Here is a 23,373-nt window from a genome sequence, read left to right as displayed (position 1 = left end):
GGAGGATGGGAGACCCGAGAGGAGGCTGACACAATAATCCAGCCGGGATATTATGAGAGCTTGTACCAGCAAGGTAGCGGTTTGGATGGGGAGGAAAGGGCGGATCTTGGCGATATTGTGGAGGTGAGACCGGCAGGTTTTGGTGACGGTTTGGATATGCGGGGTGAATGAGAGAGCAGCGTCAAGGATGACACCAAGATTGCGGGCCTGTGAGACGGGAAGGATGATCGGGCCGTCCAGAGTGACAGGGAAGTCGGGGAGGGGCCCGGGTTTGGGAGGGAAGATAAGGAGCTCAGTCTTGGACATGTTGAGTTTTAGGAGGCGGGCAGACATCCAGGTGGAGATGTCATGAAGGCAGGAGGAGATAGGAGCCTGAAGGGACGGGGAGAGAACAGGGGAGGAGATGGAGATTTGGGTGTCATCTGCATAGAGATGATAACTGAAGCTGTGGGAGTGAAATGTCTCCCCCTCTAGACTGCAAGCTGGCCTTAGGCAGGGAATGTATCCGTTATATCGTTACACTGTACTCTCCCAAGCACTCTGTGGAGTATTCTGCGTACTGTAAGCTCTTGATAAATACAATTGACTGACTGACAAAGTAAGTTCTCAATATAAATAGAGAAGCAGCATGGCCTACTGGATAGAGCCCGGGTCTGGGACTCAGAAGGTCCTGGGTTTTAATTCCCAGCTCCAGCACATGTCTGCTGTGTGATCCGGGGCAAGTCACTTCACTTCTCGATTCCCTCATCTGTAAAATGGGGATTAAGAGTGTGAGCCCCATGTGGGACAGGGGCTGGGTCCAACCTGATTAACTTGTAATAATAATTATGGTATTTGTCAAGTGCTTACTATGTGGCTGGCACTGTCCTAAGCTCTGGCGTAGATACAAGATAGTCGGGTTGGGCACAGTCCCTGTTCCACATAGGGCTCACAGTCTTCATCTACTCCAGTGCTTAGAACAGTGCTTGGCACATAATATGTGCCTACCAAGTACTATAATGATGATAATGATTATTATTAATATTAATAAATGGCACCATGGATAGGGCATGGGCCTGAGAGTCAGAGGGCCCTGAGTTCTAATCCAAGCTCCGCCACTTGTCTGCTCTGTGCCCTTAGGCAAGTCACTTCATTTCTCTGTACCTCAGTTATCTCATCTGTAAAATGGGGATTTAGATGGCGAGCCCCACGTGGTATAGGGACTATGCCCAGCCCCATTTGCCTATATCCACCCCAGGGCTTAGCACAGTGCCCGGCGCATAGGAAGCCCTTAACAAATACCATCGTTAACTTCCCTGGGCCTCAGTTACCACATCTGTAAAATAGGGATGAAGACCGTGAGCCCCACGTGGGACGCCCGATTACCTCGTATCTACCCCAGCCCTTAGAACAGTGCCTGGCACATAGTAAGCACTGAACCCAGACCGTCATGATTATTATAGAAGCAGCGTGGCTCAGTGGAAAGAGCCTGGGCTTGGGAGTCAGAGGTCATGGGTTCGAATCCCGACTCTGCCACTTGGCAGCTGGGTGACTGTGGGCAAGTCACTTAACTTCTCTGTGCCTCAGTTTCCTCATCTGTAAAATGGGGATTAACCGTGAGCCTCCCGTGGGACAACCTGATTACCCGGTATCTACCCCGGCGCTTGGAACAGGGCTCTGCATATAGTAAGCGCTTAACAAATACCAACATTATTATTATTATTTTTATTAAATACTATTGTGGGACTTTCCCGTTGGCCTGGGGGTGTCCCCTCCTTGAGCCAGCAGGAGGCAGCAGGAGGCCAGGAGTGCCCAGGGCGGGGCGGGGGTGGGCACAGGCAGGTTGGCACCAGCCTGGGGAGGAGAGGGTTGGTTTTCCTGGACTCCGCTGCCGGGGTTGTGGGTGTGTCGGTTCTTAAGAGTCCGGACGTGTGACCAGGGGCGCAGCAGCTCGGTAGGGCCTGTGGTCTTTCCCTCCTCCACCCTGGTCATTTTCTCTGCTGCAGCACCCAGGGACCAGGTACTGCTCAGGGCCGGGGGTCAGTCCCAGGGTGGGGACGGCGGGGTGGGCAGAAGCCGCAAAGCCCCAGGGGCAGGAGAAGCTCAACGCTGAAACTTCTCCCTCTAAACTTAGTTCCGCTGCGGGCAGGGACTGCGTCTCCTAATTCTGCGGGACTGTCCTCTCCCGAGTGCTCGGTACAGTGCTCTGCACACAGTAAGCGCTCAGTAATAGCCGCGATCGACTGATGGATTACACAGATGTGTTGGGGAGGAAGGAGGTTTTGCCCACAGAATGCGGGGTGGGGTAACTTGGGTGTGATGTTTGTGCACTCCCGGGGTTATGTGATGGTCTGTGTGTTCATAGATGAGTGAGAAGGCCCCTTGCCACATGTCTATAAACGTAATAATAATAATTATGGAATTTTTAAAGCGCATACTATGTGCCAGGCACTGTATAAGCCCTGGGGTGGTAACAAGCAAATCGAGCTGGACAAAATCCAGCTAGGACAGTGTGTGCCTACAGATGCGTGGATGTCTGTAGACTTGTATGTGTGTGCCCGGAGATAAAAGTGTGTGTGTGTCCCATGTTTGTGTGGGAGTATGCTTACAGATGGGGATAGATTTGTATATGTGTTTGTTTGCCCATTGGTAGAAGTGTGTATGGGTGTGCGTATGTGGTTGTTTTCACAGACGCGTGCAGCTTCGGAGGTGTTTCCTTTGTCCCAGGTCCTGTCCGGTTTGGGGACCGGGTTGGTTGGTGTCGGGGTCTCGGGGCGCCCACCCGGTCCCTCTGACTCTGGTCTTTCCGCAGGAGCCAAGATGAGCTGCTTCTCATTTCTCAAGATCCTGATGATCCTCTTTAATCTGGCCATCTTCGTAAGTGCCGAGGGGTGCGCGGGGGTGGGGGGATAGGGACCGGGGTGGAGGGACAGGGGCCGGGCGGCGATTGCTGACCCTGGAGTGGAAAGCCCTTCTGGTCCAGCCCCGGGAAAGTCCGGGGGGGGGGGGGCGGCCTGACAGGCTGGGGAGCGTCCCTCACCCACCCCTTCTGAGGAGGCCCGGTGTCAGTTGGAGAAGGGCGGGAGCCGGAGAGCCAGGCCAGCTCAGACACCTGCCCCCCAGTCCCCTGCAGAACTGGGCCCCTGGGAACCCACAATCCCTCCTGGCGGAGAACCCTGGGGGATTCTGGAAGTTCGCTCCCTTTCTAGGTAAAGCGACAGCGAAGGGCAGCCAGCCAACACTGGAGATGAAGGTAGACAAGATCCCTGCCCTCCAGGAATTGTGTTCAGGAGGGAGGGGAACACTGGCTCAAGATGGCTACTATGGAAGGTGCTAGGGCTACTTGGAAATCCAGGCCCGGCCACCCTCAGGGGGGAAGCCGGACCCAGGAAGGCAGGAGGAGGTCACGGAGCATCCAGAAAAGCTTCCTGGAGTGGGCGGGTATGGCAGGGGGCTGCTGCCTAGAGGAAGAGGAGGAGGGGGAGAGAGGAGAGGAGGAGAGAGGGTGGCACGAAAGGAGAAATAGAGTTTGGTAGCTGGAAGCAGGGCTGGGGAAGTGGAAGTGGCTGTTGCCAGGAAGGGAGGGTGACATAGGTCAGTGGATTATAGGAAACCGAATATCCACTGGTGGATGAAACAGACCCTTTCCACTGCCCTTCCCTCATCCAGGGATGCAAACTGCCCATAAAGGCGAAATGGCCCTGGCTCCTTTGCTTTTCATCTGCCCAGCCCAGGAGAGGGAGAAAACTTCCTCCTCCTCCTTCTTTCCTTCCTCCTCCTCCCCCACCCCAAATGAATCCCACCCCCATGTCCTCTGGAACACCTTCCAGTGGCTACCAATCTCCTGAAGGCTTTGAAGTGTGAGGGAAGGAAAGCAGCTATCTCCTCTTTCATCCTGCTCCTTTTGAGGGGGCCAAGACTCCTGGCTTCTCATCCTGAAAGCCCCTCCTCGCGCTCCAGTTTGAAGCCCCTGGGAAGTGCTGGTCACTGAAATACCCTGGATCGGAGAGGAGGAGTGTGTGAATGGAAATAGCCCTTCCCTGGTTTCCCGAATCTGGTTCAGGATGGGCTGGAAGGGTCGGGGGAGGGCCAGCTCTGAGCAGGAAGTGGACAAGTCCACAGGTGCTGGGGTAAACACATTGGGCTCTGAGAATAGAAAGGCAGAGGATTAACCCCGTGTGGCCAAGTTCCTGGAAGGGCAGCTGGGTGGGGGACAAGATCAGGGAGGTCACAGAGAAAGAGTTTTCTAGACAGAAATATGTTGGGGAGGGGGATCTGACTTGATGATCTTCCCCCCCTCGCCTGCCACTACCAATATCCCAGGGAAAAGGGTCTCCTGGGCATTGGGCTGGGCAGAGGGAATGGCATGTGGAAATTGTTGGGGGCTCAGAGGGCCCAGCCTAATTAAGAATAATAATGATAATAATTTGTGATATTTGTTAAGTGCCTACTATGTGTAAGGCATTGTATTAAGCACTGGGGTGGATACAAGCAAATCGGGTTGGACACAGTGGGGCTGTGGGGCTGTGGGGCTGTAAGCCCCATGTGGGGCTCACAGTCTCCATCCCCGTTTCACAGATAAGGTAACTGAGGCACAGAGAAGTGAAGTGACTTGCCTAAGGTCACATAGCAGACAATTGGCAGGGCTGGGTTTAGAACCCATGACCTTCTGGCTCCCAGGCCCCTGCTCTACCCACTAGGTCTAAGGGGTTTCTCATGGATTGCCCAAGAGCCCTGACCCTAGTCTGGGACATGGCAAACTAGTCCAAGGGCTCCCTCTCAGACCCCTGAAATCCCCTGGTCTCACCCAGCTATTTACACTGTCCGTGTGGCCCCTGAATAACACCACTGGCTTGGAGTGAACCAAGTTGGATAGAGGAGATTCATTTCCACACCCATCTCAGGGCTCGGATTGACCCGGAGTTAGCACTCCAGATCAGAGCCGGTGGTGAGGAGCGGTGAGCGGGTCTACTGCTTCCTCACCAAAGAGGTCATCTCGTCCATCCCTCTGCCTCCAGGCAGTTCCTCACTGAAAACATCCTGGATAGTGGAGGCTCCCTCCAAGGTTAACAGACCTTCAGGAAAGGAGCTTCCCAGCCCCCTGAATTCCTCAACCTCCCGCCTCGGAACCCCCACCGGTGGGCAGTTCTTCCTTAAGTCTAACCTAAATCTTTCGGGCTGCACCACCAACGCATTTCCTCTTGTCCCTTATCTCCGAAATCCTCCACCCCTGTAGTGAAAAGGAGTCTTGAGGTCACCTCTCCTGGTGAGCAAGGTTGGGGGTGGCCGGGGCGGATGGGACTGACCAGAGACTGAAGCAGGTTGGGGAGGGTGTGTGAGTCTCCACCTCCAGAAAACCTAGCTCTTATTACTATTATTATATTTAAGTTCTTACTATGTGTCAAGCACTGTTCTAAAGACAGATACAAGTTAATCAAGTTGGACACAGTACCTGTCCCACATGGGAGTTCACAGTCTAAGTAGGAAAGAGAACAGGTATTGAATCACCATTTTACAGTTGAGGAAAGTGAGGCACAGAAAGGTAAAATGACTTGCTCAAGGTCACACAATAAGCAATTGAGAATGTCAGGATTAGAACCCAGGTTCTCTAACCCCCAGACCCGGGTTCTGTCCACTAGGCCATGCTGCTTCTCTAGTAAGGCTGGTACCGACCTCACAGAGTTGATGGTAAAATCAGGAGTGTGACCCTGAAAGTCAGTCAGTTAGTCAATCATATTTAATTCAGTGTATACTGTGTGCAGAGCACTGTATTAAGCGCTTGGGAGAGTACAATATAACAATAAATGGATACATTCCCTGCCCACAACGAGTTTACAGTCTAGAGGGGGAAATGGACATTAATATAAATCAATAAATACAGATTTGTCCGTAAATTCTGTGGGGTTGAAGAAGGGATGAGTAAAGGGAGCAAGTCAGGGCACCGCAGAAGGGAGAGGGAGAAGAGGAAAGGAGGGTTTAGTCAGGGAAAGCCTCTTGGAGGAGATGGGCCATCAAGAAGGCTTTGAAGGTCCTACAGCAGCAGCAAGCCTGGGAAATGAAGGGGTTGGGGGCTGGGATGGGGGTGGGGAGCGAGGTTGGCGGGTGGGACTGGAGGAAGGAGGGCCCGGTTAAGCTAAGCCGGTTTGTCCTCTTGCATAGGTGCCCCTTCAGGAGGCCCGAGGCCCAGCAGAAGCCTTCTCCCTTGAAATCTGATCCTCCTTGAGTTGTTGTTTTTCTTTCTCTGGAAAGTCTATGCGTTCCTCCCTCCCTCGGTCCACAGCCCCGGGTGTTCCAGCTGGCCTGTCCTCGGGCCTGGGCTACACCCAGGGGCGGACTGAGGCCTGGGACAGGGAATGGGGGAGGGCCGGTCCCCAGTTCAAAGTCCCTCAGGGATTTTGGGTGGGAGGGTCACTGGGGTAGAGGCCGTGGGTAGGCTGGGGTGGGGGCAGGGGGGATGAGTCTACTCTGTGACCTTGGGCAAGTCACTTCACTTCTCTGGGCCTCAGTGACCTCACCTGTAAAATGGGGATTGAGACAGTGAGCCCCTCATGGGAGGGGGACTGAGTCCAACCTGATTTCCTTGTATCCACCCCGGCGCTTAGCACAGTGCCTGGCATATAGTAAATGCTTAAGAAGTACCACATTTATTATAAGTGGAGAGGGGCAGACTTCTGCAAGGGTGATGGGATCCAGGGGGCTGGCCTGGAGGGAGGAGGCACGAGGGGGGTAGTTTTGTACTACTTCCTGGTTGACCCTGAGGTGGCCCTCTGAGAGACCTGTCCGGCCACACATTGGAATTTCCCTGCCTGGTGTGTGTTGGGGGTGTTGGATCTGGAAGTCGGAAAGGCCTGGGGTCTGATCCCAGCTCCGGCACTTGTCTGCTTTGTGACTTTGGGTGAGTCATATAACTTCTCTGGCCCTGTTACCTCATCTGGAAAATGGTGACTGTGTGTCCAAAATGATTAACTTGTATCTACCCCAGTGCTTAGAACAGTGTTTGACACATAGTACACTTAACAAGTACTGATATTATTACTCTTATTATTATTGTCATTTGTCATTCCCCCACCCCTACAGCCCCCAGTTTGCCTCAAGGAGAGAGACACTCTCCCCCGACCCCGTTCAAAGCCTTATTGAAGGCCCATCTCCTCCAAGAGGCCTTCCGTGACTAAACCCTCCTTTCCTCTTCTCCCACTCCCTTCTGCATAACCCTGACTTGCTCCCTCTATTCAACACTCTTCTCGACCCCACACAACTTATGTGCATATCTGTATTTTATTGATTTACATTAATGTCCGTTCCCCCCTTTAGACCGTAAGTTCATAGTGGGCAGGGACACGTCGGCTTATTGCGATACTGTACTCTTCCAAGTGCTTAGTACAGTGCTCTGCACACAGTAAGCACTCAATAAATAAGATTTACAGACTGACTGACTCCCTCTGTGTGACCCCTCTGTGACACACTCACCTCAGCCTCTCTCCCCTCAACCAGGCTCCCCCCACTTCTTACGGGGCCTTCCTCAGTCAATCCGTAGTATTTACTGAACACTTTTAAACACTGTACTAAACACTTTAAGAGTCTGCAATAGAGTGAGTAGATAATACCCTTGCCCTTGAGGAGATTGCAATCTTCCTTCTTCAATCAGTGGATGGTATTTATTGAGCACTTACTATGGGCAGAGCACTGTACTAAGCACTTGGGAGACTGCAACAGAATTAGCAGACATGTTATCTGCCCATAATAATCTTACTCTGTTGCCTAATAATAATTATGGTGTTTGCTAACTGCTTATTCTGTTCCAAGCACTGGGCTAAGCACTGGAACAGATTCAAGACTAAGCCCTCATTTCCCCCCTCTGCCCTTCCCTCTGCATCACTTATGCACTTGGCTGCGAACCCCTTAATTAAATCAATGGAATTTATCAAACACTTACTATGTGCAGAGCACTGTACTACGTGCTTGGGAGAGTGCAGTACAAGAGAGTTGGTAGACATGTTTCTTGACCGCAAGCAGCTTACAGTCTAGAGGGAGACAGAAATGAAAATAAATTATAGGTTAAAATAAATTATGGAAATACTTTGATACCACAGCCTCCCTAGCATTTATGTTCATATTCTAATTACCATTTCCCCTCTCTGTAATTTATTTTAATTCATTCAATCACATTTATTAAGTGCTTACTCTGTGCAGAGCACTGTATTCAGCGCTTGGGAGAGGACAATAGAACAACAACATTATTCATCAGATTAGATACAGTCCAGGTCCCGCAATCTAAGAGGAAGGGAGGGAGGGGATCTTAACCCCATTTTACAGATGAGGAAATGAGGCAGAGGGAAATTGTGACGAGCCAGAAGTCACACAGCAGGCATATGTTGGAGCCGGGACTGGAACCCAGGTGATCTGTCTCCCCAGCCCATGCTCGTTCCACCACGCTGCCTGTCGTGCTTTCACCGGGCAGTCGGAACCTGAGCCGTGGGTCCAACCCGCCTCTTCCCAGGCCCTCAAGGCACCAAAGAAAATCTTTTTGGTCTCCAGGGGCAAGAATTTTAGGGGCCCCTTGGGTGGAAAGGGGTCCAGTGTTGGCGGGGAGAGATTGAACTGAACTGAGGCACTAGGCAGGGAAGAGAGCAGGAGAAGCAACCAAGATGGCTGCCGAGTGGCACGATTGCTCTTTGATTTTTCCCTTCTTTTTCCCGTCCCTCTCCCCTGGCAGCTGGGTGGAGGTGCCCTCCTCGGCTTGGGCATCTGGGTAACAGTGGATGGCGCGTCCTTCCTGAAGATCTTCGGTTCGGTGTCCGCCTCAGCTATGCAGTTCGTGAATGTGGGCTACTTCCTCATCGCCGCAGGCTGTGTCCTGATGTCCCTCGGCTTCCTGGGCTGCTGCGGGGCTCATAGGGAGAGCAAATGTCTCCTCATCACGGTGAGCGGGGGTCCTCCTGGCCAGTGCTCCCCTCTTCTCTACCCACCTGGGGCTCCCCCGTCACCCCAGGACTCTTGACATCTCAGATCTGGATCTGATGCGATCTGATCATGGGAACCCGGCTGGGTCCCTCAGCTCTCACTCATTCATTCATTCAATACTATGTGCAGAGCACTGTACTAAGCGCTTGGGATGAACAAGTCGGCAACAGATAGAGACAGTCCCTGCCGTCTGACGGGCTTACGGTCTAATCGGGGGAGACGGACAGACGAGAACAATGGCAATAAACAGAGTCGAGGGGAAGAACATCTCGTAAAAACCGATGGCAACTAAATAGAATCGAGGCGATGTACAATTCATTAACAAAATAAATAGGGTAACGAAAATATATACAGTTGAGCAGACGAGTACGGTGCTGTGGGGATAGGAAGGGAGAGGTGGAGGAGCAGAGGGAAAAGGGGAAAATGAGGCTTTAGCTGCGGAGAGGTAAAGGGGGGGTGGCAGAGGGAGTAGAGGGGGAAGAGGAGCTCAGTCTGGGAAGGCCTCTTGGAGGAGGTGAGTTTTAAGTAGGGTTTTGAAGAGGGAAAGAGAATCAGTTTGGCGGAGGTGAGGAGGGAGGGCGTTCCGGGATCTCGGGAGGACGTGACCCGGGGGTCGACGGCGGGATAGGCGAGACCGAGGGACGGTGAGGAGGCGGGCGGCGGAGGAGCGGAGCGTGCGGGGTGGGCGGTAGAAAGAGAGAAGGGAGGAGAGGTAGGAAGGGGCGAGGTGACGGAGAGCCTCGAAGCCTAGAGTGAGGAGTTTTTGTTTGGAGCGGAGGTCGATAGGCAACCACTGGAGTTGTTTAAGAAGGGGAGTGACACGCCCAGATCGTTTCTGCGGAAAGATGAGCCGGGCGGCGGAGTGAAGAATAGACCGGAGCGGGGCGAGAGAGGAGGAAGGGAGGTCAGAGAGTAGGCTGACACGGTAGTCTAGCTGGGATATAACGAGAGCCCGTAACAGTGTAGCCGTTCGGGTGGAGAGGAAAGGGCGGATCTTGGCAATATCGTAGAGGTGAAACCGGCAGGTCTCGGTAACGGATAGGATGCGTGGGGTGAACGAGAGGGACGAGTCAAGGATGACACCGAGATCGCGGGCCCGAGAGACGGGAAGGATGGTCGTGCCATCCACGGTGATAGAGAAGTCTGGGAGAGGACCGGGTTCGGGAGGGAAGATGAGGAGCTCGGTCTCGCTCACGTTGAGTTTTAGGTGGCGGGCCGACATCCAGGTGGAGACGTCCCGGAGGCGGGAGGAGATGCGAGCCCGAAGGGAGGGGGAGAGGACAGGGGCGGAGATGTAGATCTGCGTGTCATCTGCGTAGAGATGGAGGCTTCCCCGGCTGGAACCAACATTCATCCAATTGTATTTATTGAGCACTTACTGCGTGCAAAGCACTGTACTGAGCGCTTGGGAGAGTACATTGAGGCAATACGGGGTGGCTGCCCCACGGCCCAGTCCCAGAGCAGGGAGCAGTGGGGTGTTTGGGGTCACTCTTGATGGGAGGAAACTCACAGCTCAGTTTGGGGAGAAAGGAGGGAGGGTCTTTCCTGGAGAGAGGGAGGGTCCCGGTCGCCAGCTGGGGGACCCTGACCCTCCACCCCTTCCTGCCCAGTTCTTCAGCATTCTCCTCATCATATTCGTGGCCGAAATCGCCGTGGCAGTGGTCGTCTTGGTCTACACCTCACTGGTAGGTGGCATGGCTGGGGGAGGAGGGAGTGGTGGGGGCTGAGGGAGGGAGGAGGGCAAGGCAGGTGCTGGGGGTCCCTCAGCTCCTTAGAAAAGGGGTCCCCGAGGCCTCCGCCCGGACCCAGAATGGGGATTCAGGGGCTGATTTTCCCGCTAGGCTGAGATTCTCCTGCAAAACCTCGTGGTGCCCATGATCAAGAAGGAGTACGGGGTGCAGAAGGACATCACGCAAGCCTGGAACAGCACCATGGAGGGGGTGAGCCCACCCTCTCTGGCCCCCCACCCCCAAACTTGACATCTCCTGACATCTCAAATCCGGATCTGATGTGCAAAGGATCACAGGAAGCCGGCTGGGCCCCTCTGCTCTCCTTCCACCCAGGGTTCCTCCGCTGGAACCAACGTTCATCCAGGTGTATTCATTGAGCGCTGACTACATGCAAAGCACTGACCAGGCAGACCCATGTGTTCTCGGGGGCGTTTCCACACTGTATTCATTCACTGAATCTTATTCATTGAGCTCGTACTGTGTGCAGAGCACTGTACTAAGCACTTGGGAAGAGTCCAACAGAACAATAAACGGCCACGTTCCCTCCCAAATGACTTCCGCCTTCCGGGCCCGACCTCCACAAGGGGATCTCGGGGACGGCGATGAGCCCACAGACGCCCGTCCAGTCAGGGTGTGGATCGGGCCGGGGAAGGAGGGACCCAGGAGATGGGGCCCGGCCCTGAGCCAGGCCTGTCCCCTCTCCCAGCTGCACTGCTGCGGTTTCAACAACTACACTGACTTCAAAGACTCCCCCTTCAACAAGGAGCACAATTCCTTCCCAACATACTGCTGCTCTTCCACCAACAACTCGTGCACGGAGAACATGGCGGAGACCGCAAACGTAAAGGTATGGAGGAGCGGACCCCGCTCCAGGCCGCCTGGGATTCGTGCTCCCGGAAACCAGGGGTGGGACGGATGCCAAAGGGAGGTCTGCCCACCTCCCCTCGGAGAGCTGAGGTTCTCCCTCCTGGTTTCTCCCCTGACTGTTTTTTCTCTCCCCTCTCCCCACGCAGGGCTGCTTCAAACAACTTCTTCTGGACATTCAGAAAAATGCTTCCGTGGTCGGTGGGGTGGCGGCAGGAATTGGGGCAGTGGAGGTGAGCCCCTCCACCCCTCCCGCCCCTGTGGGGGTGGGAAAGGGGGGCACTGGCATTGGCGAAGACCTGAAGTAGCAGAGAAGCAGCGTGGCTCAGGGGAAAGAGCCCGGGCTTGGGAGTCAGTGGTCATGGGTTCGAATCCCGGCTCTGCCACTTGTCAGCTGTGTGACTGTGGGCAAGTCACTTCACTTCTCTGTGCCTCAGTTCCCTCATCTGTAAAATGGGGATTAACTGTGAGCCTCACGTGGGACAACCTGATTACCCTGTATCTACCCCAGCGCTTAGAACAGTGCTCGGCACATAGTAAGCGCTTAACAAATACCAACATTATTATTATTAAGTAGCATGGCATAGTTGATAGAGCACGGGCCTGGGAGTCAGAAGGTCATGGATTCTAATCCTGGCTCCGCGGCTTGTCTGCCGGGTGACCTGGGGCCAGTCACTTCACTTCTCTGTGCCTCAGTTCCTGCATCTGTAAAGTGGGGCTCGAGACGGTGAGCCCCACGTGGGACAGGGACTGTGTCCACCTCCATACGCTTGTATCCATCCCAGAGCTTAGTACAGTGCCTGGCGCATAGTAAGCGCTTCCCAAATGCCGTAATTATCATTATTATTTTCATTATTACCCGCTCCCTGCCCACAGGGAGCTGTCTGTCCACAGGGGCACTGAAGCCGACAGCCACACAAACTTGAGCGTGAGAGGGCAGAGCAGGACATTGAAATGTCACGGCCTCAGGGACCCCCAGACAGAGATTCTGACCCCACCGGGGGAGCGGCAGATGGAGGGTTCAAGGCTGGATTGGTGCTGGCTCAGTCCTGCAGGGCTTCCTGGAGGAAGGGGTGTTCGCCCGGATCAGGTCTCCCCCTCTGACCCTGTTTTTCTCCCCTTGCAGCTCGGTGCCATGGTGGTGGCCCTGTACCTCTACTACAAGCTGGGCACTCCCTGACCCCCGGCTGGCCGGAAGGACCAGCGGCTGGGGCGGGGTGGGGATGGGGCAGGGGAGGGGACACCGTCCACCTTGGATTTTAATGCACAAACGGATAAATCGACAGACCTGATCTCTGAGCCTGGGCCTAGGGCAGGGCCCAGGGCCCACAGCCAATGCTGAATCTGGGGAGGGGGCTAGGGAGAGAGAAATGTCTCCCCACAACTCCCGCCCCCCCTAAAACTCTCTCCCTGGGGAGCTGGGGGGACAACCTCCACCTCCAGCTGTTCACTGCAGGGTAGTGAGAGGGTTGGCAGCTTGGGCCCTCTCTCTACCTCCCTAGGTTCTGAGCCTTGGAAGGGGGGATGCGCCCCAAGGGCTATGATGATGGCTTCTCATCCGGAGACTGAACGGCCCTGGGGGTGAGGGGCTGGTGGAGGGTGGGGGCTGGTTCCCCTGAGGCCCTGCACCCCTACTGTGATCGGGGGGTGGGAGGGCAAGTTGGGTGTGGGGAAGGGCAGATTTTGAAATAAAGACCTTCTACTTTTGCCAGAATGTGGGGTGTCCCCCTCTAGGGGGTTGGACGGGGGTGTGGGGTATGGGCTGGAGCGGGCTGGAATGTGGGTGGGGCTCATCCACAGAGCCTTAGAAACACCAGGCTGGGCTTTGTTTACTCTCCGCTGCTGTGTCGGGTGGGCTGGGCACGGCCTTGGCACTGACTGGGCCATCGCCGGGGGGACGGGGAGTCTGGTTGGCTGGGCCCCCTCTTCTGCCAGCCCGGGGTGCCCAGGTAGTGGTTGGTGAGGTTCAGAGCAGGAGAACCCGGCCTGGGCTACCATAGACCCAAACTTTCACCTCAGTTGCCCTGCCCTGGCCCGGAATCCCACCCCAGCCAGGCTCTCAGCTGCCATCGGTCAATCGTATTTATTGAGCGCTTCCTGTATGCAGAGCACTGGACTGAGCGCTCCGTAGAGCACGATACTACAATTTAACACATTCCCTGCCCACAGTGGTCTTACAGCCTAGAGGGAAAGTCTGGACTCTGTGGGCCCCTCGTCCATTCCATAAGGGGCTCCGAGTCCCTTCCCTGACTTGGGTTATTATCGTTCCGGTCCCTCGGATCTAACCCAGATCCCTCCTGCTGCAGCTCAAATCCGATCCCTCAAGCTCTGCCCTCGGAGAGACGGTGGCCAGCGAACCCGTGCCGGTTTCCACGGCTCCGGTAGATCATTAGCCGAACCCCGTTCTGGACCAAAGCTCTGGCAACCAGGACGGCCCAGCTCCGCTCTCCGGCCAACCGGCCTGGTGACTTTCTCTCCCTCTTCTCTCCCTCCCCCTCCTCTTCCTGAAGGGGCTCCCCTCCCCCCGCCGCCTCCTCTGCAGCCTGGTCACCTGCCCGGCTTGGGTGCCCGCCAGCCAGGCGTGGCTCTGTGGGTGTCCACGTGCCCGGCAGCATCCCCAGCCGATGCCATTTCCTGGTAGGCTTCGCACCAGACTGCAGGGGTCGATCAGCGCCCCCGGCCCCCTGCCTCAGTTTACCCCACCAATGAGCGGGATATAAGCAAAATAATAATAATGATGGTACCTGTTAAGGGCTTACTATGTGCCAGACATGGGGATGGACACAAGCAAATCGGGTTGGACACGGTCCCCGTCCCACATAGGGCTCACAATCTCAATCCCCGGTTTCCAGATGAGGTGACTGAGGCACGGGGATGTGAAGTGACTTGCCCAAGGTCACACAGCATGGACTCATGGAGAGAGCACAGGCCTGGGAGTCAGAAGGTCACGGTCGTGGGTTCTGAGCTTTGTGGGGGCTGAGGGCTGTGGTGATGGGGCCGTGTACAGAGACCGAACGGTCCTGGTGGGAGAGGGGTTAACTCTTGCTCCCCTCACCCCCCGCTTTCCACCCCCTCCTCTCCCACCCCTGGGGTCTCAGAAAGATTCTTTGCCCGAGTCCTCCCTCTGACCTGGAACTCTCCCCACCCCATATATGACAGACCACCACTTTTCCCACCTTCAAAGTATTATTAAAATCACGTCTCCTCCAAGAGGCCTTCCCTGATTAAGCCCTCTTTTCCCCTACTCCCTCTCCCTACTACATACTCAGATCTGAACCCTTTAAGCACTCGATATTAACCCCACCCTCAGCCCACAGTATTTAAGTGCACACCCACAATTTATTTATTCAAATTAACGTCTATCTTGTCCTCTAGAGAGTACGCTCCTTGTGTCCAGGGAATGTGTCTACTGACTGTTGTAATAATAACTCTGGTACTTGTTAAACGCTTACTATGTGCCAAGCACTGATTTAAACACTGGGGCAGATACAAGTTCAATGGGTTGGACACAGTCCCTGTCCCACATCGGGGCTCATCCTCTTAATCCCCATTTTACAGATGAGGGAACTGAGGCCCAGAGAAGTGAAGCCACTTGCCTGAGATCACATAGCAATGTGGCAGAGCAGGGATTAGAACCCAGGTCCTTCTGACTCCCAGGCCCGCGCTCTCTCCACGAAGCCATGCTGTACTCTCCCTGGCACTCAGTACAATGTTCTGCCCACAATAAGCGCTCAACAAATACCATTGTAGGGGATGAAGGGGCAAAACCAATACGACTGTGACCGCCACAGGTTTCCTTGCCCCGCAATCTCGCCGTACCCCTGAGGAAGGAAAGGAACAGGAGCGAGGAACAGGTTCCCTGGATCCTGCCCAGACGTAGCTTCAACCTTGATGAACTCCGTATCAGGTGCCAATTTCCTCCTGTGTGTGTCCTCCCACCCTGTGTGCATGTGTATATGTGCGTCTCTGACGTGTGTTTCCCTCTCCTGACCCCGGTGTGCAAGGGACTGCGTGAAGTGAAAAGCAGCATGATGTAGTGGATAGGGCTCAGTCCTGGGAGTCAGAAGGTCATGAGTTCTAATCCTGACTCCGCCACTTGTCTGCTCTGTGGCCTTGGGCAAGTTACTTCACTTCTCTGGGCCTCAGTTCCCTCATCTGTAAAAGGGGGTTTAAGAACTCTGAGCCGTCTGTGGGACAGGGACTGTGTCCAACCTGATTTGCTTGTATCCACTCCAGCTCTTAGTACGGTGCCTGGCACATAGTAAGCACTTAATAAATATTACCATGATGATGATGATTATTATTTGTACATGTGTGTGTCTACCTCCCTGATACCGTGCCTCCAGTTCACTCCTGAAATGAAAAGTACCAAGCCTTGGGGAGCTCTTTCCCCTAACCCATGTAGGAGGTCTGTTCCATGGTCAGTCTGGAGGCAGGAGGATGGATGAGATGACCCCCCCCCCCCCCCCAGAAGACCCTTCACATTGAGGAAGAGAGATAATTTCCTCAGGTCTGTCCGATCCGGTTATGTCCACCTGGATCTAGTATAACCATAATAATAATGGTACTTGTAAGTACTTACTATGTGCCAAGCACTGTTCTAAGCACTTGGAGTAGACACAAGTTCATCAGGGTGGACCCAGTCCCTGTTCCACAGGCTCACACTCTTAACCCCTATTTTACAGATGAGGCAACTGAGGTCCAGAGAGTCCAAGTGGCTAAGTAAGGTCACACAGCAGGCAAGTGGTGGAGCGGGGATTAGAACCCAGGTCTTTCCGACTCCCAGGCCCGTGCTCTATCCGCTAGGGCACGCTGCCTGGAGCGGGCGACTGTGGATTTGGGGTTCTGGAGGCTTCCAGTGATGTTGGCTCTGCCGGGCTTTTGATTTTAGCGTGGGAGGCGACTTATCTGCCGTTGCCTTGGAGACCGACAGCTCCAGCCCAGATATAACTGAGCCAATATTTGGGCATTGCTATCTCAACACCTCGGGTAGGTCAGAGGCCACGGGCAATAGGCTCCCTGCCGCACTTCCTACCCGATAACAATGCCCTGCTTCTGCCCCTCCTCAACCCCAACCTGCCGTAGCCGGGGCATTCACGGAAGGTCGAGAAACCTGGCAGTATCCCCTCTCCAGCCCCCCGCTGCGGGGTTTGGGGTACCCTCCTGCAGCGTGGCCTAGTAATAAAAATAATGTTGGTATTTGTTAAGCGCTTACTATGTGCAGAGCACTGTTCTAAGCGCTGGGGGAGATACAGGATCATCAGGTGGAAAGAGCCCAGGCCTGGAAGTCACAGGTCGTGGGTTCTAATCTCAGCTCCGCCACCTGTCTGCCCTGTGACCTGGGGCAAATCACTTCACTTCTCTGGGCCCACATTACTTCATCTCTAAAAGGAGGAGTAAGACTGTAAACCTCACGCGGGTCAGGGACTGTGTCCAACCCGGTTACCTTTATCTGCCCCAACGCTTGGAACAGTGCTTGGCACATAGTAAGCGCTTAACGAATACCACAATTATTATTATTGTTCACTCTTCGGCGGGCTCCGGCACCAGAGGGTTAGCTGGGGGACTGGGCGGCCATTTTAGGGGGCACAGTCACGCAACCTCTAGACTTTAAGCTCGTTGTGGGCAGGGAATGTGCCTGTTATATTATGTCGTACTCTCCCGAGCGTTTAGTGCAGCGCTCTGCACACAGTAAGGGCTCAATAAATACGATCGACTGGCTCTTTGGCGTTCTGCCCACGAATGACCTTGGGAGGGGCCTTGAGGGACTTGGGGACAGAGGGGATCTCTCTGCCACAGAGGCAGCAGGAGGAGGAAGAGGAGGAATACTGCCCAGTCTCCTCTTCCTCCTCCCACTCATCCATCAATCCATGGTATCAGTACTTCCTATGCTTATTTATCAGCGTTTATTAAGCTGTACGGGGGGCCTACTGGGTACAGAGAACTGTACTGGGCACCTTCTGTCTACAGCTCGGCAATAGATGTTTTACTGTGTGCAGAGGACTGTAATAGGTGTCTGCTCTGTGCAGAGCACTGTAACCACGACGATGATGTTGGTGATTGTGGTACTTTTTAAGCACTTACTATATGTCAAGCCCTGATAATAATAATAGTAATAATCTAATCCTGGCTCCATCACTTGTCGGCTGTGTGACCTCAGGCAAGTCGCTTCACTTCTCTGTGCCTCAGTTACCTCATCTGGAAAAGGGGGATTGCGAGCGACTGTGAGCCCCCCAGGGGACAGGGATTGTGTCCAACCCGATTTGCTTGTATCCATGCCAGAGCTTAGTACAATGCCCGGCACATAGCAAGTGCTTAACAAATACCATTCTTCTTCTTCTCATTATTATTATTATTTTAGTATTATTATATTATTCTGTTATTATTAGTAGTAGTAAGTGCTTAATAAATACCACAATTCTTCTTATTACTATTATTACAGTGCCTAGCATATAGTAAGCGCTTACAATATACCACAGTTATTATAATCAATTAATTAATTTCCAGGATTAGAACCCATTTCTACGGAGATTGAGAAGCAGCATGGCCTAGTGTCTAGAGCACAGGTCTGGGAGTCAGCTCTGCCAGCTCTGCCACTTGTCTGCTGTGTGACCTTGGGCGAATGACTTCACTTCTCTGGGCTTCACTCTCCTCATCCATAAAAGGGGGAATCAGACTGGGAGCTCCACGAGGGGCAGGAACTGTGTCCAAACTGATTACCTTGTCTCTCTCCGGGTGCTTAGTACAGTGTTTGGCCCATGGCAGGCGCTTAACCAATACCATTAAAAAAAAAATGGAACACAGACAGCAGGAACAAGAGGAAAACGAAAAACCACTGCCATGCCCAAAGGCATGGAAAAATAAATGAATAAACCAAAGTCCACCGAGGCGCTCTGGTGGCTGATGGGATGGGAAGAGCCGGGTGGGGGTAGTCAGGGAAGGCCTCCGGCTCTTCCCTCTCCTGCTTCCGCTCCTTTCCGCCCCCTCAGCGTGGGGTAGGACGAACGGACTGTGCCGGGGCACTGCAAGGGACCAGACTGATGGTTTCTGGCTGTGCCGGGCAGGCCGGGCTCTGGAGGCCGACCCTTGCGGTCGGTGCTAGGGTCGGTGGATCACCCCTTACGCTGCCCTGCCCTCCGTCCACCTCCCTCCAGGCCAGGCTCGTGTGGGAGAACTGGTCAGGGAGAAGCCCGGCCTTCCAGTTCCTGCCCCTGGCACGGCGGGTGAGGGCACGGGGGAGGCTCTGGGACCCTTCTCCCCGGGACTGTTCCGCGACTCCCCCGAAGCCTTACTGAAGGCTTCTCCAAGAGGTAGCGTGGTCTAGTGTATAGAGCACGGGCCTGGGAGACAGAAGGACCTGAGTTCATTCATTCACTCATTCATTCAATTGTATTTATTGAGCACTCACTGTGTGCAGAGCACTGTACTAAGCGCTTGGGAAAGTCCAACACAACAATAAACAGTGGCGTTCCCTGCCCACAGTGAGTTTACATTCTAGAGGGGTTCTAATCCCAGCTCCGCCACGGGTCTGCTCTGTGACCTTGGACAAGTCACTTTACTTCTCTGGGGCTCAGTTACCTCATCTGAAAAACAGGGATTAAACACTGTGAGCCCCATATGGGACAGAGACTGTGTCCAACCCAATTTGCTTGTAGCCACTCAGTGCTTAGTATAGTGCCCGGCACATAGTAAGTTCTTAACAAATACCACAATTATTATTATTATTATTATTATTAGGCTCTCATTTCCTCTTCCTCCGCTCTTTTTTTTATGGCCTTTGTTAAATGCTTACTGTGTGCCAGGCACTGTACTAAGCACTCTAGTCAGCCAATCTATCATATTTATTGAGTGCTTATATGTGTAGAGCACCCCACTAAACACTAGGGAGAATGCCATATAACAACATAATAGACACGTTTCCTGCCCATGATGAACTTACAGTCCAGAGGGCAGTAAATGAACGTGCAAATGAGCCTCAGTTTCCCAGCACATGGACATCGGTAATGCCCAGCTGTGACAGTTTGCAGCAGATTCCCCCGAGTTCCCTTCCCCTTGGCTCTGAGCACCGGTTGTCACTCACCGTCCCACCCCGCCCCCGGTCTAAATCTCGGGCTCCGTGGCCGGTCACCCCGGCAACGGAGCCGCGTGGCTGGCGGGCCAGGCAGGCCAGGGCATGCCAACCTGGTAAACCCCGGGGGACGGGCCCCAGAGGGCCCCGGCTCTCCTCCTCCTCCTCCTCCTGGCGGGGCCACTGCCGAGCCTGCGGACCGGGATGCCGTGGGACCTCAGAACAGATGCTACCCCTCTCTGGTCCTCTCCTGGCTCCCCCTCTGCCTTCCCATCACCAGGGACCCTCCTTGGGCTCCGAACCCTCCCCACGTTTCTTCTCCCCAGCTCTTACTACCACATGCATGGGACCCGGTCGATGCTCAATCCATCCGTCAGTCAATCATATTTATTGAGCGCTAGCTGTGTGCTCACCATGACTAGGTTCCTTTTTTAAAAATGGTTTTTGTTAAGTGCTTACTACGTGCCAGGCACTGTATTAAGCGATGGGATGGATACAAGATAATTCATTCAGTGGAATTTATTGAGTATTAACTATACTAAGCGCTGGGAGAGTACAATACGACAATAACAGACATTCCCTGCCCACAACAAGCTTACAGTCTGGAGGGCTCTGGGCTCCGCCACTTGTCTGCTTTGTGACCTTGGGCAAGTCACTTAAGTTCTCTGTGCCTCAGTTCCCTCACCTGTAAAATGGGGATTAAGACTGTGAGCCCCACATTGGACAACCTGATTACCTTGTAACTACCCTGGCGCTTAGAACAGTGCTTGGCACATAGTAAGCACTTAACAAATACCATTATTATTATTTAAAGGGAAAAGACAGACATTAATAGAAACAAATCAATTACAGCTATGTACGTATTCGGGTTGGACACGGTCCCTGTGCCATGTGGGGCTCACAGTCTCAATCCCCATTTTCCAGGTGAGGTCACTGAGGCACAGAGAAGTGACGTGACTTGCCCCAGGTCAAGCAGCAGACATGTGACAGAGCCAGGATTAGAACCCAAGTCACAGGGGTATCGAAGGAGGGCAGCTGGTTGCTGTTGGAGGAATTGAGGGGATGGGGGGAGGAGAGGGCTTTCTGGTGGGGCACTAGACTCTTTCTCTGCAGTGGGACAAGGACTGGTGCTTGGGAAACCCTCCAAATCACTGCTTCCCCCGATTAGACTGTGAGCCCATCATTGAGCAGGGATTGTCTCTGTTACAAAATTGTACATGCCAAGCGCTTAGTACAGTGCTCTGCACATAGTAGACGCTCAATAAATACTATTGGAGGAATGAAGGAATGAACTCCTTATAATAAGGTTGGTATTTGTCAAGCGCTTACTATGTGCAGAGCACTGTTCTAAGCGCTGGGGGAAGATACAGGGTTATCAAGTTGTCCCACATGAGGCTCACAGTCTTCATCCCCATTTTACAGATGAGGCACAGAGAAGTTAAGTGACTTGCCCACAGTCACACAGCTGACAGGTGGCAGAGCCGGGATTCGAACGCATGACCTCTGGCTCCCAAGCCCGGGCTCTTTCCACTGAGCCACGCTGCTTCTCTATGACTCCCAGGGCCGTAGTCTATCCACCAAGCCACCCGGGGCAGAGCCCCGTACTGAACACTTCGGGGAGCACAGCACAGTGGAATTAACAGACACACTCCCTGCCCGTAGAGAAGCAGTGTGGCCCGGTGGATAGGGCCTTGGCCTGGGCGTCGAGGGTCCTGGGTTCTAATCCCACTTCCTCCTTTTGTCTGCCCATAGAGAAGAGACTAAGTCTCCGCTTTGGAGAGGAGGGAGCTGAGGCCCAGAGGAAGTGAAACGACTTGACCAAGGTCACACAGCAGACATCTGGGGGCGTGGCCTGAGGTGGGCGTGGCTTAGCGCCCCGGACCAATCACAAGGCGGCTCCTGGTGGGCGGGGCCAGAGGCTCCACCCCCACGTCTGCGCGGTTCTTCCGCCCCCTGGTGGCCACATCGGCCCACTGCAGGCGCCGCCTGCTAGAATAATAATAATAATGTTGGTATTTGTTAAGCGCTTACTCTGTGCAGAGCACTGTTCTAAGCGCTGGGGGCGAGACAGGGTCATCAGGTTGTCCCACGTGAGGCTCACAAGTTAATCCCCATTTGACAGATGAGGGAACTGAGGCACAGAGAAGTGAAGTGACTTGCCCACAGTCACACAGCTGACAAGTGGCAGCGCCGGGATTCGAACTCATGACCTCTGACTCCCAAGCCCGTGCTCTTTCCACTGAGCCACGCCGCTTCTATCGGCCATAGAATATATATGGATATATGGATACATATGGATATATATATGGATATGGATATGGATAGAATATATATGGATATAGAATGATCTATCGGTCATTCGTTACTAAGAATAATAATGGTAATAATAATAATAAGGGTGGTATTTGTTAAGCGCTTACTATGTACAAAGCACTGTTCTAAGCGCTGGGGGGATACAAGGTGATCAGGTTGTCCCACGTGGGGCTCACAGCTTTAATCCCCATTATACAGATGAGGGAACGGGGGCACAGAGAAGTTAAGTGACTTGCCCAAAGTCACACAGCTGGCAAGCGGCAGAGACGGGATTAGAACCCATGACTTCTGGCTCTCAAGTCCGGGCTCTTTCCACTGAGCCACGCTATTTGCTCAGTGCTTACTATGTGCCAGGCACTGTACTAAGCGCTGGGGTGGACACCAGATAATCAGGTTGGACCTAGTTCCTGTCCCATATGGGACTCACAGACTCGATCCCCTTTTTACAGATGATGTGACTGAGGCACAGAGAAGCGAAATGACTTGCCCGAGTCCACACAGTAAACAAGTGGTGGGACCGGGATTAGAACCCATGACCTTTTGATTCCCCAGTCCGTGCTCTATCCATTAGGCCATACTGCTTCATTCATTCATTCAATCATATTGTTGAGCGCTTACTGTGTGCACAGCACTGTACGAAGTGCCTGGGAGAGTACAATATGATAATAAACCATCACATTCCCTGCCCACAATGGGCTTACAGTCTAGGGTGGGAAATACAGACATCAAAGCAAATAATAAAATCACAGATATGTACCTAAGTGCTGTGGGGCTGGAAGGGGAATCTACCAATCAAAGGTATTTATTGAGCGCTTACTGTAACAATAATAATAATAATTGTGGTATTTATTAAGTGCTTACTATGTGCCAGGCACTGTCCTAAGCACTGGAGTAGATTCAAGGTAATTGGGACGGACACAGTTCCCTGTCCCATTTGGGGTTCACAGTCTCAATCCCCATTTTCCAGGTGAGGTAACTGAGGCACAGAGAAGTGACGTGACTTGCCCAAGGTCATGCAGCAGACATGCGACGGAGCTAGGATTAGAACCCAAGTCCTTATGTCTCCCAGGTCCACAGTCTATCCACAAAGCCACCCTGGGCAGGGCACTGTACTAAACACTTTGGGGAGTACAATACAGTAGAATTAAAGACACATTCCCTGCCAATAAGGAAGCAGGGTGGTCTAGTGGATAGAGCCTTGGCCTGGGAGTCAGAGGGCCTGGGTTCTAATCCCACTTCCTCCAATTGTCTGCTGTGTGACCTTGGGCAACTCACTTAACTTCTCTGGGCCTCAGTTCTCCTGTTCTCCCGTCTACTTGAACTGTGAGCCCCAGGCTGCGCAGGGACTTTGACCAACCTAATTGAGTTGTATCTTACCCCAGTGCTTAGAACAGTGTTTGACACAAAGCTCTCCCAAGCTCTTAGCATAGTTTTCTGCACATAGTAAGCGCTCAATAA

General features: G+C 53.5%; 1 protein-coding gene across 3 annotated transcripts; it reads left to right on the top strand.

Moving 5' to 3' along the window:
* The first annotated feature begins 1,868 nt into the window (after positions 1–1,868).
* Positions 1,869–15,602, top strand: LOC107547149 (tetraspanin-1-like). 3 transcript variants are annotated; one of them, XM_029083134.2, is made up of 8 exons: positions 1,869–1,999; positions 2,792–2,856; positions 8,693–8,899; positions 10,551–10,625; positions 10,782–10,880; positions 11,377–11,517; positions 11,684–11,767; positions 15,326–15,602. In XM_029083134.2, exons 2-8 carry the CDS (start codon positions 2,800–2,802, stop codon positions 15,569–15,571), a joined length of 909 nt encoding a protein of 302 aa, XP_028938967.1. In that variant the 5' UTR covers positions 1,869–1,999; positions 2,792–2,799; the 3' UTR covers positions 15,572–15,602. The 3 variants fall into 3 exon arrangements, with proteins under 3 accessions (XP_028938967.1, XP_028938969.1, XP_028938970.1); XM_029083136.1 differs by lacking the exon at positions 15,326–15,602 and adding an exon at positions 13,841–14,247 and having other exon boundaries at positions 1,871–1,999; XM_029083137.2 differs by lacking the exon at positions 15,326–15,602 and adding an exon at positions 12,661–13,233 and having other exon boundaries at positions 1,872–1,999.
* The last annotated feature ends 7,771 nt before the right edge of the window (positions 15,603–23,373 follow it).

Source organism: Ornithorhynchus anatinus, chromosome 18, assembly GCF_004115215.2.
Source record: "Ornithorhynchus anatinus isolate Pmale09 chromosome 18, mOrnAna1.pri.v4, whole genome shotgun sequence".
Taxonomy (NCBI): Eukaryota; Metazoa; Chordata; class Mammalia; order Monotremata; family Ornithorhynchidae; genus Ornithorhynchus; species Ornithorhynchus anatinus.
Note: the sequence above shows the minus strand (reverse complement) of the source record. Positions and strands in the feature narration are given on the sequence as shown.